The 15,451-nt window shown below is 37.1% G+C and overlaps 1 protein-coding gene across 7 annotated transcripts in view; it reads left to right on the forward strand.

Moving 5' to 3' along the window:
- LOC103268441 (Golgi pH regulator) overlaps window positions 1-15,451 on the forward strand; it is a 51,225-nt gene that overhangs the window by 12,149 nt on the left and 23,625 nt on the right. For 5 of the 7 annotated variants that reach the window (XM_021716530.1, XM_021716532.1, XM_008066014.1 and 2 more), the window contains 4 exons: window positions 6,193-6,299; window positions 6,725-6,826; window positions 12,398-12,518; window positions 13,753-13,833. In XM_021716530.1, coding sequence (XP_021572205.1) covers window positions 6,193-6,299; window positions 6,725-6,826; window positions 12,398-12,518; window positions 13,753-13,833 — 411 coding nt within the window. Of the gene's footprint in view, window positions 1-6,192; window positions 6,300-6,704; window positions 6,827-12,397; window positions 12,519-13,752; window positions 13,834-15,451 lie in introns of all 7 variants that reach the window. The other 2 variants (XM_021716533.1, XM_021716534.1) reach the window with 1 other exon arrangement.

A 15,451-nucleotide genomic window follows, 5' to 3' on the forward strand; every position in this document is an offset into this window, starting at 1 on the left:
GGCCACTGCACTCCAGCCTGGGTGACAGAGTGAGACTCCAACTCAAAAACAAAAACAAAAGAAACCAAAATAAAGTGTTCTAAAATTGACCTTCCGTATGACCCATCAATTCCCCTATTGGGAATATACCTGGAAGAACTCAAATCATTCTACAAAAAGGATAACTGCTCATATATGTTTGTTGCTGCTCTATACACAATAGCAAAAACCTGGAACCAATCATGCTGCCCATCAAAGCTGGATTGGATAAAAAAAATGTGGTACTTATACACAATGGAATATTATGCAGCCATAAAGAAGGACAAACATATGGACTTTGCAGCAACTTCAATGGATTTAGAGTCGATCATTCTAAGTGATCTATCACAGAAACAAAGAATGGAGTACCATATGTTCTCACTCATAAGTGGACCTTGAGCAATTATCATAATACGATAAGAAAGGGATTGGCAGTAGTGGGAAACTGCCAGGGGAGAGGGGTGGGATTGGCAGTTGAGGGAAACTGCTAGGGGAGGGAGGGGCACACCTCATCAGCAAGGGTACCTGCATAATCAATATTATACCTAACCCTAAATTATACCCCACATCTTTAAAAGAAAAATAATAATAATAAAATAAAATAGAAGGGAAAAAAAGAATTTAGTGGCCTTTCACTCCATAGTTAGGATACGGTACCAAATTTAGCTGTATAAGCTCATTATCTATCCATGACACTTGAGACTTACAGAGAGACTGTACTCTCAAATCCTTTTTTGAGAGTCAGAGTTGAATAAAACATTTTTAATTTTAAAAAGCTTATGGTAAATATGATTAATCACAGAATATTAAAAGATTAAAAAAAAAGGAAGAATCAGAGTTGATAATTATAGTTTCTTGATAGACCAGTTAATAGCATGTATTGTGGTAAAACTGTAATATATTCTGAATATGTACTTTTCAACTTGTTCTTTAATAATCAAACCTTTTTTGGATGTGCTAGATATAGATGCTGTGACTATAGAGGATAGGCAAAGTTATTTTACATAATGGTTATTAAATTTTATTATCACACCCTGGATCTCTCATTGCTATCTAAGTAGAGGTTGGTAAATACCTTCTATAAAGTACCAGATAGTAAATATTTTAGACTTTGCGGACCGTAGGATTTCTATCACAGCAACTCAGCTTTGCTGTTGTAGAACAAAAGCAATAGGCAACATATAAACAGATGAACATGGCTGTGCTTCGGTAAAACTTAATTGGTAAAAATAGGTGCTACCAGACCATAGTTTGCCCACCACTGATCTAAATATTGATAGAAAGGACTACGGCTCAGGTATTTTAAATCAAAGTTACTGTTTTTGATAGATGATGCCCCCCCAACTTTTAACTGATAACTAATAACCCATATAGTAAGAAACATCAGTTCTACTTTGGCATATGTTTCTTAAATTTCTGAAATAGTTTATCTTAAAGAGTATACAAAGTAGCATTGCTGAAATCTAGTTCTTCTTTGGGTGTTTTTTTGGGGGGGGGATTGGGTCTGTTTAAACTGAGACATGTCTTCAGTTTTTTCATACTAACATTTTGCCCAACTGTGGAACAGAAGTGTAAACCAGGATCATGTATTATATCTGTGTGGTGACTGCATCCAGAATAGTTTTCAAAAGAGAATCTTGGCCCTGACCAGAAGTATTTTTTTATTCCCCTCTGAGTAGAGGTTGTATGACCTCCTATTCAAATACATAATCTTGTTAGGATCCTTAATTTTTTTCAAGAGAATGTCACTTTACCCTCAGCTCAAAAGACTAGTTAGAACACTTGGTTCACTTTTAATTGGCAATATGGATTACACTTGTAATTACCTTTGTCATTTCAAACATAGTGCCTCCCAATATCTTCCAGAGGCTTAGCTGAACTACTATTTAGGATTGCCTGGAGGGTGTGCAGTTTATTTGCTTCTCTAGATGCTCTAAAATGGGTTAACCCAGAAGAGCAAAACATGTCAATATATCTAGGCTAAATGGTATTTGCCCCCTGTAGAGTGGCTTTCGCTGAGTGGTTCTTTGTTTTATGATGCCTGGCATCTGTACTAAAGTGATAGCAGTAAGAAATACTCCTTTCACTGGGTGCCGTGGCTCACTCCTATAATTCCAGCACTTTGGGAGACTGAGGCGGGAGGATTGCTTGAGCCCAGGAGTTCAAGACCAGCCTCGGCAATATAGCGAGATCTTGTCTTTACAAAAGTCAAAAAATTAACCAGGTATGGTGGCTCACACCTGTAGTTGCCGCTATTCAGGAGGCAGAGGCAGAAGGATCACCTGAACCCAGGAGGTCATGGCTGTGGTAAGCCATAATCTTGCTACGGCACTTTAGCCTGGGCAACAGAGTAAGACTGTGACTCAGAAGGAAGGAAGGGTGGAAGGGGAGAGAGGGGAGGGAGGAAGGAAGGAAAGAAAGATCCCTCTGAAACTCCTTAACATTTCCCTTGAAAAAATGTTGAGGACACTGTTAATTACATTTTCTTCTTTATGAAGTCTTTGGAGAAATTTCATTGTAATCTTGGTAATAATCCAGTAATAATAAGTCAGTAATAGTTATGCTTCCTTTGAGCAATGGGTTTATTTTCTTACAGACACTATGATTTTATCTAACTGATCAAATTTTGTGCTTCACATTGACCATTAGAAAACTGAAAGCTAAATTTATAACCTACCCATGGCAAGCTTCTAGGATTCTATTTTATTATAGTCTCTAGGCCTGGCCCAATATTTTACCTATTACCATTGTTTTTCCTTTCATATTTCCTTCTATTTATTTCATCATCCTTTATTTTGTATATCTTCATAAGTCACTTACCACTTATGCTTTTTTTGAGCAAGGCATAAGTAAATTAAAATCAGTAAATACAAAGGACACCATCAAGAAGGCATTCCAAGAATGAGAGAAAATTTTCACAAATTGTCTAATAAGGAACTTGTATCTAGAATATATAAAGAACACTGACAGATCAATAATAAAAAAAGTAAAGGATTAAATAAACATTTATCTAAAGATGATACACAAATAAGTACATGAAAAGATGCTCAATATCATTAGCCATCAGAAAAATGTCCATCAAAACCACAATGAACCTAGTAAATGGTGCTGGGAAAACTGGCTGACCACATGCAGAAGATTAAAACAAGACCCCTACCTATCACCATATACAAAAATCAACTCTAAATGAATCAAAGACCTAAATGTAAAACCTCAAACTGTAAGCACCTTAGAAAATGCAGGAGTCACCCTTATGGCAACCAATTCCTGATCAAAACCCCAAGTGCACATGCCATGTTGATGGCAACCAATTCCTGATCAAAACCCCAAGTGCCCATGCCATAAGAGATATGATAGACAAATGGGAACTCATCAAACTGACAAGCTTCTGCAAAGCCAAAGAAACCATCAAGAGAGCAGGAAGACAGCCCACAGACTGGGAAAAAATGTTTGCCAACTCTATCTGACAAAGGCCTGACATCTACAAGGAACTCAAACATGCCGAAAAGAAAAAAACAAACAGCCCCATTACAAAGTGAGCAAAAGAGGGGAGGGGAAGGGAGGTAGGATTAACAGTCAATATCTGTCTGGGGTAGGGGAGACACCCCTTATCAACAAGGGTGACTGAATGAAGCATATTTGTGTACCTAACCCTTAACTGTACCCCACAATAGCAAAATAAAAAATATTGATATATAAAAAATAAAATGAGCAAAAGATATGAATAGACAGTTCTCAAAAGAAGACATACAAGCAGCCAACAGATACATGAAAAAATGCTCAGCCTCACTAGTCATCAAAGAAATGCAAATAAAAACGACACTGAGATATCACTTAACTCCAGTCAGAATGTTCATCATCAATAACTCAAAAAATAGCTGGGCTCGGTAGCTCAGCCTGTAATTCCGCGCTTTGGGAGGCTGAGGCAAGTGGATTGTCCGAGCCCGCAGATTCGAGACCTGCCTGGGCAACTTGGCGAGACCTCATCTCTACAATAAATCAAAAAAATTAGCCGGGCATGGTAGTGTGTGCCTGCAGTTCCAGCTACTTGGAAGGCTGAGGCAGAAGGATCGCCGGAGCCCAGCAGGTCAAGGCTGCGGTGGCCGGGAGCATGCCACTGCACTCCAGTCTGGGCAACAGAGTGAGACTCCAACTCAAAAAAATAAAATAAAAATAAATAATGCTGGAGAGGATGCAGCAAAAGGGAACATTTCTATGCTGTTGATGGGAATATAAACTAGTACAACCTCTGTGTAAAGCAGTGTGGTGATTCCTCAAATATCTAAAAATCGACCTTCCATACGACCCCCTAATCCCCCTATAGGGAATATACCCAAAAGAACTCAAATCACTCTATGAGAAAGATACCTGCACACGCATGTTTATTGCAGCATTGTTCACAATAGCAAGAACATGGAACCAACCGTGCTGCCCATCAAAAGAGGACTAGATTTTTAAAATGTGGTACATATACATGATGTAATATTATGCAGCCATAAAGAAGGGCAAAGTCATGAACTTTACAGCAACCTGGATGGACTTAGAGTCTATAATACTGAGCGATCTATCACAGAAACAAAGAACTGAGTATCACATGTTCTCATTCATAAGTGAACCTTGAACAGTTATCATACTACTATAAGAAAAGGATTGGCAGTAGTGAAAAACTACCCAGGGGTGGGGAGAGACAGGATTGGCAGTACTGGGAATCTGCAGGGCAGGGGGGACACACCTCATCAACAAGAGTACCTGCATAATGAACATTTGTATACCTAACCCTGAATTGTACCCCACATCTTTAAAATAAAAAAGTTAAAAAAAAAACACAATGAGATGCCACTTCACACCCACTAGGATGGCTATAACCGAAGAGATAGATGATAACAAGTGTTGGTGAGGCTGGGGAAAATGTAAAATGGTAAACGGTGGAAGTGCCTCCAAAGAGTAAATACAGATTTACTATATGGCCCAGCAGTTCCACTCCATTTCTACCTAAATATAAATAAAAACATATGTTCACATCAAAACTTAGAAATAGTCATAGCATCTCTATTTATAATAGCTCTTAAAAAAGTGAAACAACCCAAATGTCTTCAACTAATGAATGGATACACAAAATGTAGTATATCCATATAACAAGATGAATATTGTTCACCCATAGAAGGAATTATAGCTCACTACTACAACATGGATGAACCTTGCAAACATTATGTTAAGTAAAAGAAGACAGTCACAAAAGATCTCATATTATGTGATTTCACTTAAACAAAATATCCAGAATAGGCAAATTTATAGAAACAAAGTATATTGGTGGTTTCCTAGGGTTGGGGAGGATGGGGTGAAATGGGGAGTGAATGCTAATGGACATGATTTTGTTAATTATATCTCATTAAAACTATTATAAAACAGAACAAACATTTTAAATAAATAAAATACATTTCATAAAGTCAAATGATACAGAAAAAGAATTTGTGAGACTTTGTAGTATATATTAGTTTAACATTTATTTTTTCTTTAATTCTTTTATTTATTTATTTTTTTTTGAGTTGAAGTCTCACTCCCGTCACCCAAGCTGGAGAGCGGTGGCACACTCACGGCCACCCCAGCGTTGACCTGCTGGGCTCCTGCAATCCTTCTGCCTCAGCCTTCCAAGTAGCCAGAACTACAGGCATGTGCTCTCATGCCCAGCTAATTTTTTATTTATTATAGAGACGAGATCTCACCAAGTTTCCAGGGTAATCTCGAACCTGCTGACTCAGGCAATCCACTTGCCTCAGCCCCTCAAAGTGCTGGAATGATAGACTGAGCCACTGAGCCCGGCCTCCTTTAATTCTTATATTGAAATAGTGGCAAGTGAAACAATAGTCATCCTACAAGTATTGGTGTATGTTGATGTATGTTATGGTGTACATTGCCTGTGAATATATCTAAAGTATTAACATTCTTATTTTAATAAATGAAATTCTTAGGAGAGTAAGATGGTCATATATGCCTTTCAAAATTTTATATGTTTAAAAGTCTACAGATGAGTAGATTGTAACAGCCTAGTAGACTAATTAGATGAGATATATTCAGTATTGAGTTCAAAGGGCAAGAGATTCTTTGGAAGACTAAAGAGAATGAAAGTTACTGCCCTCCCTCCCTCCCAATGATAGTCTTTGACATTTATTTCAGCTCCCGTTATTTTCACTGGAAAATTAACCTGTGTGTAATTCTGCTGATTCTGGTTTTCATGGTGCCTTTTTACATTGGCTACTTTATAGTGAGCAACATCCGACTATGTAAGTATTTCATCCTCTCATGTCAGCACATAGATTGACATGACTATTTTTGGGGACTGAGGTTGTGAACAGCTTCATTTCTACATTAACTTTCAATGGCTACTGCTGTTTGGGGACACCTCGCACACAGCATCTTTAAAATGTTGCACAAAATAAATATTGAATGAATGATTAGGTTATTTGTCCTGTAAATAGCTTTATTTCTGTTTCTACTTATCATAAGATCTCCTTTAACTCAACCCACTTCTTAATTTCAGCTAAACTTCTCTTATGGCTGTGAGGATGCTTTCACTTAAAATTATATCATTCCATCACTCATTTGCCAAGTGAACAAGCACCCAAGTATTAATTAGCATAATCTCATTTTTAAGTAGAGCAAGAAAATGTATCTGTTTTCCCTAACAGTCATGTCTCCTCTATCTTAGTGCATAAACAACGACTGCTTTTTTCCTGTCTCTTATGGTTGACCTTTATGTATTTCTTCTGGAAATTAGGAGATCCATTTCCCATTCTCAGCCCAAAACATGGTGAGTGTATATGGGAGTGAGGGGTGGGAGGGAATAGAGGAGGAGGTTTCTTAATTTTGAAAAAAAAAATTTTTTTTTTAATTTCTGATTTTGGAAAGAATAGCAAGTTATTTCTCTAAAAAATTTCTGATTTTGAACCAAATATTCTCCTTCATCCTAAGAAGTATCAAATACTGGTTTTGGAATAGACTTCTGTCATTCTAGAGGATCTTTTGACCTTGGTTTAGTGAATATACTTACTTCAAGGGTATAAGGAAAAGAGAAAGTTGTCTTTAACTTAAATCTCCTGATATTGCATTATGGGAGTATATTTATATGTGTATTTGGAGGTAAGATTTTATCCAATTTCCAAGGGTATCTGTGACCCAGAAGGTAAATGGCCACTGTTCAGGTAATGTTAAAGATTGTCTTTTGGGGAGTGTATGTATTTTGGGAAAGAGAGGTGACATAAAACATTTATAATTAGTAGATAAAGAAAAACTTTCCAAGAATCAATGTGTCTCCTCTCACACACACAAAAAGTTCATTTTAAAACAAGAAATTGGATGGAGCCCTAATTTCTAAACTAAGAACAATGAGCAAAAATAAAAATCCCTCAGTTAACAAGTCCTTCCAGAACTATTTTAGAAATATATATGAATCGATCCAAAAAGATTAGATAGCCCACCTGTAGTGACTATACTAGCGCTTTCATACTAGACCTTTAAAACATATATATACATCTATTCATTCACTAGACTGCTGTATCTGTTGGGGTTCTTATTGCAGAAAGCAGAATCTACTATAACTGATTTAAAGCAGAAAGTGATTGGTTTCCGGGTATCAAACAATTTATAGACTTTCTAGGAAAGCAAGGACACCAAGCTTAAATGCTACGTAGTGAAAAGAGACACCCAACTAAGCCACAGTACTAAACTAGGAAATCCCCACTGAAATCATCACCTACCTCTCAGTACCTGTGACATCAAGAAGCCAACAGTAGAAACTCTGTCCCAGCTGCTCAAGATCCTAAGTATTGTCACTACTCCTACATTGTTCATTTCTGCATATGAGGCTTCACATGGGCCTGGATTTTTGATGAAACCTAGGTAACATTCAGAACTTTAGCTTCAAGGAAGTCTGAGGAAGAGCTTTTGGCTTTCTAGCCTCTGTAATACCGAAAGAAATGCTAGAAAAGGATTAGAATCAATGTTGTGAATGAGCCAGTGTTTAGAATCTGCCATACCTCCCACACATCTTTCCATGTATACTCACTGCCAATAGCAGGGATTTGCAGAGAGAGAGGTTAGGAGACTCTCCTGTGGTAGGGTCAGAGGAAATGTGCAGTTAAAAAAGAAAAAAAAATATGCAGCATCATAAATAACTATATATTTTTAAAATAAAAATAGATACTTCAAAGTTTCAAGTGACATTAAAGTCCAAACAAGTTAAAGATAATACTAGCCTACCACAAATATTCAAACTTTTAGTCTGGTATATAAGACCTTCCATGACCTGGTTACACAGCTCTCTTTCTCTGTGTATTCTGTTCTCTAGTTCTACCAAATTACTTGAAGTTTCCAGAGGTATTCTATCAGCCTGGACAATCCTTCCCCCCTTGTCTACCTGGGAAATGCCTATTTATTATTTTGAGATTCAACTCTTATCAATTCTTCTAAGAAGATTTTCTTGACCATCATTAGGAGATATTAATTGTTCCTACCTCAATGTATTTATGTCACCTGTAAAACTTGTAATTACATGTTTCCTTTTATGACTCTTTATTAACCTTTGTATTCTCTGAGGTCAGAAGCTACACCCTATTTGTCTTTGTATCTCTAGTGCTTACTGTGGAACCTAACACATAACAAGTATTTAATATATGTTTTTTGAATCAGTAAATGGAAAAAAAAAAAAGCCTCTTTGAAGTGGCAGATGAATTTAAGAATTTAACACTTTAGTTAGGATGTGGGAATTGCTAATATGATCACCATGCCCACATCAGTATAGGGAAAGATTTAGAGTAGAGAGCCCTGAGAGTATAGCTCTCTTACAAACCTATTTCAAACAAGCCCAGAGAGAGGCAAACAGGGAGAAACGTTACAAAAGGCCCCCAGGGCTGCTGACAATGCAAGCACAAGCTCACATGTAGTCCAAAGACCTGACTCTGACATGTTTCTCCAGCTTTCTCCCATGTGTACTCAGCTCACATGACCAGTACAGCCAGGCTGTGCCAGAGGAAAGATGAAGGCTGTCATATCTATTGTACCTTTCATCCACCCCTTTTTCTAAATTCTGTGGGATCATCATGAAAAGGACACTGAGAAAGATAGCCAGGGAGGTAGTTTCAGTTTTATTCTTTCCTTTGAACTGCAATAGACATTTCAGGTTTCTGTCTGAATGTTTGGGTGGCTTAATTTATTTAACCCTCTAAGAGAAGTGAGTGAGAAGAAAAGTTTAGGCATTAGCTGAGAAGCAGCCAGACTTACGCTACCTTCTTAGAGCTTTCCCAGGACTATGTCAACAATCAGTATGGTTTATTGCTGTGGCTATCACAAAAAACTATAAGCCTCAATTCTAACCTATAATGGAAAAAAAAAAATGTCTGTGGAAGTACTTCTTGTGCAGTGCCGGAACCTCAGAAGGTTGGAAGACATTCCATAGTGGGAAAGAGTAATGTAAACTAAGAAACTTAAAAGGGCCAGGCGTGGTGGCTCATGCCTATAATCCTCGCTCTTTGGGAAACCAAGGCAGGCAGGATTACTTGAGCAAGTATGAGACTTGCCTTGGCAACATAGTAAGACTTTGTCTCTACACAAAATCAAAAAATTAGCTGGGCATGGTGGCACATGCCTGTAGTCTCAGCTACTCAGTAGGCTGAGACAGAAGGATTGCCTGAGCCCAGGAATTTGAGACTGCGGAGAGCCATGATCATGCCACTGCACTCCAGCCTGGGAAACGAAGTGAGACCTCAATTAAAAAAAAAAAAAGAGAGAGCAAGAAGTAAAAGGGAAAACCTAGGGAAATGGTGTTGTGGAAGCTAAGAAGGGAAAATAATTTTAAATAGAAAGGATTTAGCATCATAAAAGAGTCAATAAAGCAAGGATTGAAAAATGTTGAATTTTGCAACCAAGAGAAAAATTCATGACCATAGTGTGGTAATGGCTAAGAGCCCAGACTCTGGAGCTAGACTGGGCTTGAATCCTGACTCTGTCACTTATTAGCTTTCTGGCCTTGACTAAATTATTTAACTTCTCTGTGCCTCCGTTTCTTCATCTATAAAATCAGGTTTTCAATAATACTATCTGTCTCGGCTAGATACAATGGCTCACGCCTATAATCCCAGCACTTTGAGAGACCAAGGCGAAGGGATTGCTTGAGTCCTGGAGTCTGAGACCAGCCCAGGCAACATAGCAAGACCTCATCTCCACCAAAAAAAAAAAATCTCATAGGGTGGTTGTGAGGAGTTAGGACATGTAAAATGCTTAGAACAATGCCTAGTACATAAGAGGTTCTTGATGAATGTTACCTATTATGTTACCATTACAACTATTAGTGAAAGCAATTTCATTCAATAGAACAATGAGAAGAAAGCTAGATTACAGCTAGTTGAGGAGTAAACTGGAGGTAAGGAAGAGGTGACTAAGTATAAACATCTTTTAAGAAGCTTGGCTATGGCTGCCATGTTTTCTTTGGGCATCTGGTCCCCTTCTCTCCCTTGAGAAGTCAATTCACCCTCTCTCTTTAATCTACTTTTTAAATAAACGATTTTTCTCAATCTAAAAAAAAAAAATCTTGGCTATTTAGGAGGAAATTGACAGGGATTGGTAGCTAGAGGTAAACTCAAGACCAAGGACAGAATTTTTCTTAGAAAAGAGGACTTGAAACTGAAGAGAAAGAAGTAACAAGGAAAGGTTGAAGATACAAGAGGAGGAGACAGGTAATGGAACAAGATTCTAAAAGGGGTGGAAAGGATTGAATAAGATCAAAAGTATGATGATTTCCAATTCCAAGATTGTGGCACACAAGCAAGCTAGCTTCACTCCCAATCACAGAAAACCAAAACAAATATATAACGCCAAGATTATGATCAGCAGTATTTCAAAACTCAAATATGAGGATGAGATAATTCCCAGGGCCACTGAAAAGTGAAGCTCAAAAGCACAAGTAGAGAAGTAAGCTTTGGACACTCTTGTTCTGAGGGAGACAAGTTGGGAGGATGATTGCAAATGTAAATATTTATAGTAGACTGAAGGTGGTTTATGTAAAATAGCTTATGTCTTTTACAATAAGGACATTATGGAGGCAGACAAAGGTGGGAAAAATGGATTAAAAAGCTGCTGAGGGAAATGGAGGTGGCTTGCCAAGGGCAATATAAGGATTACTCAGTAGTGTGTGCTCTGTTAAGACTGGAGACCATAAATCTAGTGACACCAATATGAAGGCTAGCAATTTTAGGCAGCTAGGCATGGGCACAGGGAGGCAGAGGGATGCATTGATCCAGGGTTGGAGGTCTGTGGGATCAGTGCTTCTGAAGGAGGAGAATAGGGGATTGAGAGAAGTTGAAGCCAGCAAACATAGAGTCCAAGCTATATGAAGAAGGGAGAAGCAAAAGACAAGAGGCCAGAAGTCTAAAGCCAGTAGTAGAAATAAAGGGGCAAGAGGACTTAAAGACTAGGAGGGGAAGCCAGTGGTCAGAAACTGAATATTGGATTTTTTTAGCTGTGTAGCTTTGACTGAGTTATTTAATCTTTCTGTGTCTCTGTTTCAGCAGTTTCAAAGCTGACAATTCCTGACTTATAGCTCTGGCATTTGGTTATAGGAGTGAAGACTGAAGTGAAGTCTGTCCTAGAAATAGGAAGTGAAAGCAAATTAAAACTTTTTTCCTGTGACACCAAACTTTCTGAGTTATTCTTCAACATTACTTTGTCTCCTGTAACCCAAAAACATTTACCAGAAGTATTTCTTTTAACTGCTGAGTTGATCTGGAATATTCTCAAATAATAGGAAACAATTGATAATTAGGTTACAACTTATAATCTAAAATTCATGTGTTTGCCTTTGAATTACTCATTCATCTATAAGTTTAGCCCATTTATTAGGTGCATTCTGTGTTCATTGGTTGCAAAAAGCAATAAGACATAGGCTAAAGAGTATGACCGTAGGGGAAAATGCATAGATCAAGGGTAACTAGCACAAAGTATTAATTTCTTCTTCTTTATACTTTTCCAGCAGGTTTATTCTCCTAATTTTTTTTTTTTGCCAAAGCATTTATTAAAAATACCTTGCTTTGTTAGAATTCACACCGCCAAGAGTAAACAGTCAATAAGTGTTATTTACAATTATTGTTATTATTATTTTACTATTGTCATCACCCAGTAAAAGAGATGAATCTGAAGCACATGTGATAAGAGGAAAATCAATAGACTTTTAATATACTTATAATAGAAAATCTACACATTAATAATTAAAAGTGACTTGTATGAGCTAGTTATAGGTAATAGTTGATTTTTCAGTGATGTTTTCTTTGTGGTTCAGATGAGAGCTGCTTTGTCTGTATTACTTGGCATTAATGTGTTTTGATGTTTTTAGGAATCTTATCCATAGAACAGCTCATCAGTCGGGTCGGTGTGATTGGTGTGACTCTCATGGCCCTCCTTTCTGGATTTGGTGCTGTCAACTGCCCATACACCTACATGTCCTACTTCCTCAGGTAAAGAGCACTTTGTTTCTTTTTATTTTTTTTCCATTACTTCTCAAATGTATATGTCACATTATGCCACCAACTTTAATATTTATATATTAGATTTATGATACTGCCTTTTATTCTTCTCTTCCTCTGTCTCTATGGGCATTGACCTGGGAATCTTTTTTTGTTTGTTTGTTTGTTGAGTTGGAGTCTCACTCCTTCACCCAGGCTGGAGTGCAGTGGCACGCACGCTCACAGCCACTCTAGCGTCAACCTTCTGGGCTCCAGCAATCCTTCTGCCTCAGGCTTCTGAGTAGCCAGAACTAGACACGTGCTGCCATGCCCAGCTATTTTTATTTTATCATAGACATGAGGTCTCACCAAGTTGCCCAGGCTGGTCTTGAACCCTCTGGCTCAGGCAATCCACTCACTTCGGCCTCCCAAAGTGCTGGAATTATAGGCTGAGCCACTGAGCCCAGCTGACCTGGGAATCTTTCTAAATGAATTTTATCACTTATATTTACTGCCCTTATTATTTGTCCTACATTCATTTATTTTTTAAATGTTGAAGTCCAATCTGACAACCCCTTCCCATTTTAAAAAAAAATTTTTAATTTTGAAGATGTGGGGTTCCATCATTAATTACTCAAAAAATAACAAATGCTGTTGGTGGGAGTGTAACAACCTTCTAGTATAACCTCTGTGGAAAACAGTGTGGTGATTTCTAAAAGATATAAAAATCAACCTTCCATACAACCCAGCAATCCCCTTTCTGGAAATATACCTAGAGGAACTCAAATCATTCTACAAAAAAAGATACCTATGCATGAATGTTTCTTGCAACACTATTCACAATAGCAAAAACATGGAACCCCTCCCATTTTTTAAAGGCACATTTCTAGTGGTCAACAGTGTGAACTAACCACAGCTTCAATAAATCAGTTACTCCTAGAAGTAGAAAAGTAGAAGACAATGCCAATTTTAAAGTGTGCTTAAACATATCCTAATGTCACCAGATCAAAGCTAAGAAATATGGTAAAAGAGCTAGGTATCTTCCATTGTCTTGAGACTGCAGAATTAACTAAGAAGTGACAACAAAAGCATTTTAGTTTATTAGTCATTTTAATATTTTTTAGAAAAAGGCAGTTCCCTGAATTATGTGATAACAATTGGGGTTTATGTGTTTCTCCAGATGCCTTGTATTATGCCCAAGGGTGAGACCCAAAAATGTTTTGCTAACAGTTTGTGCTTATTGTAGGAATGTGACTGACACTGATATTCTAGCCCTGGAACGGCGACTGCTCCAAACAATGGATATGATCATAAGTAAAAAGAAAAGGTAAGATATCAGCACGTTAAAACATTTGTACTTTGTTACAGTTTCTCAACAAGAAAATGTGACTATGAGTTGGTGCTGGCAGGGATCATTTTTATTATAAGATAAAGTACCATCAAAGAGTTAGTGTTTAGTCTTATGTGAAAGCAGATTCTCAAATTCAACCTTATTTCCTGAATTCAGATACTTCTTCTTAGATAAATTGTCAGACTAACTTTGTTTGTTCAATTTTAATTTTTTAAATTGTAAACTGACAAATTATAGTTATATATTTATGGATACAAAATTATGTTATGATCTATACATACAATGTGGAATAATTAAATCTATCTAATTAACACATCTATCACTTCAAATATTTATCTTTTTTGTAATGAGAAGATTTTGAAATGTACGATATGTTATTGTTTTTTATATCACACTGTGCAGTATATCTGAAAGGAAAAATAAACTTATTCCTCCTGTCTAATTCAGGCTTTTTATACTTTGACCATTATCTCCACATTCTTCCCACCCTCCTAGCCTCTGGTAATTACCATTCTACCCTCTGCTTCTGTTGAGTTTGATTTTTTCAATTCCACATCTAAGTGAGAACATATGATACTTGTCTTTCAGTGCCTGGATTTTTTCAGTTAGCATAGTGTTCTGCAGTTTCATCAATGTTGTTACAAATGACAAAATTCCTTTCTTTTTTAAGACTGACTAGTATTCTATTCTCTCTCTCTCTCTCTCTCTCTCTCTCTCTCACCATACACACACACACACACACACACACACACACACACACACACACACACATTTTCTCTATCCATTCATCTGTTGATGAACATGGAGATTGATTCTATAACTTGGCTGTTGTGAATAATGCTGTAGTGAACATAGGAGTATAGATGTCTCTTTGACATAATGATTTCAGATCTTTTGGATAACTATCCAGACGTGGGATTGCTGGTTCATATGGCAATTCTATTTTTAGTTTTTGAGGAACCTCCACACTGTTTTCCATAGTGATTGCACTAATTTGCATTTCCACCAGCAGTGTAATAGGGTTCCTTTTTCTCTACATCTTCACCAGTACTTGTTATCTGTCATCTTTTTGGTAATAGCCATTGTGACAGGTATGAGGTTATCATTCATTGTGGTTTTAACTTGCATTAAATGGTTAACTTGCATTAATGGTTAGTGATGGTGAGCATTTTTAAATATACCTGTTGGCCATTTATATGTCTTCTTTTGACAGTGTCTATTCAATTTCTTGCCCATTTTTAAAACAGATTGTTTTCTTTTTATAGAATTGTTTGAGTTCCTTATATATTTTGGATATTAACCCCTTATCAAGCATATGGTTTGCAAATATTTTCTCCCAGTCCATAGGTTGTCTTTTCACTCTGTTAATTGTTTTATTTGCTGTACAGAAGCTTTTTATTTTGATGCAGTCTCCTTTGTCAATGTTTTTATTTCATTGCCTGTACTTTTAGGGTCAAATCTAAAAAGTTGTTAACTAGGCCAATGTTATGTAGTTTTTCCTGTGTTTTCTTCTAGTAGTTTTACAGTTTCAGGGCTTATGTTTAAATCTTTAATCACTTGTGAGTTTATTTCTATATATGGAGTGAGATAAGGG

This window comes from Carlito syrichta, unplaced genomic scaffold (genome assembly GCF_000164805.1).
Source record: "Carlito syrichta isolate Samal-C Ts95f unplaced genomic scaffold, Tarsius_syrichta-2.0.1 Scaffold308835, whole genome shotgun sequence".
Taxonomy (NCBI): Eukaryota; Metazoa; Chordata; class Mammalia; order Primates; family Tarsiidae; genus Carlito; species Carlito syrichta.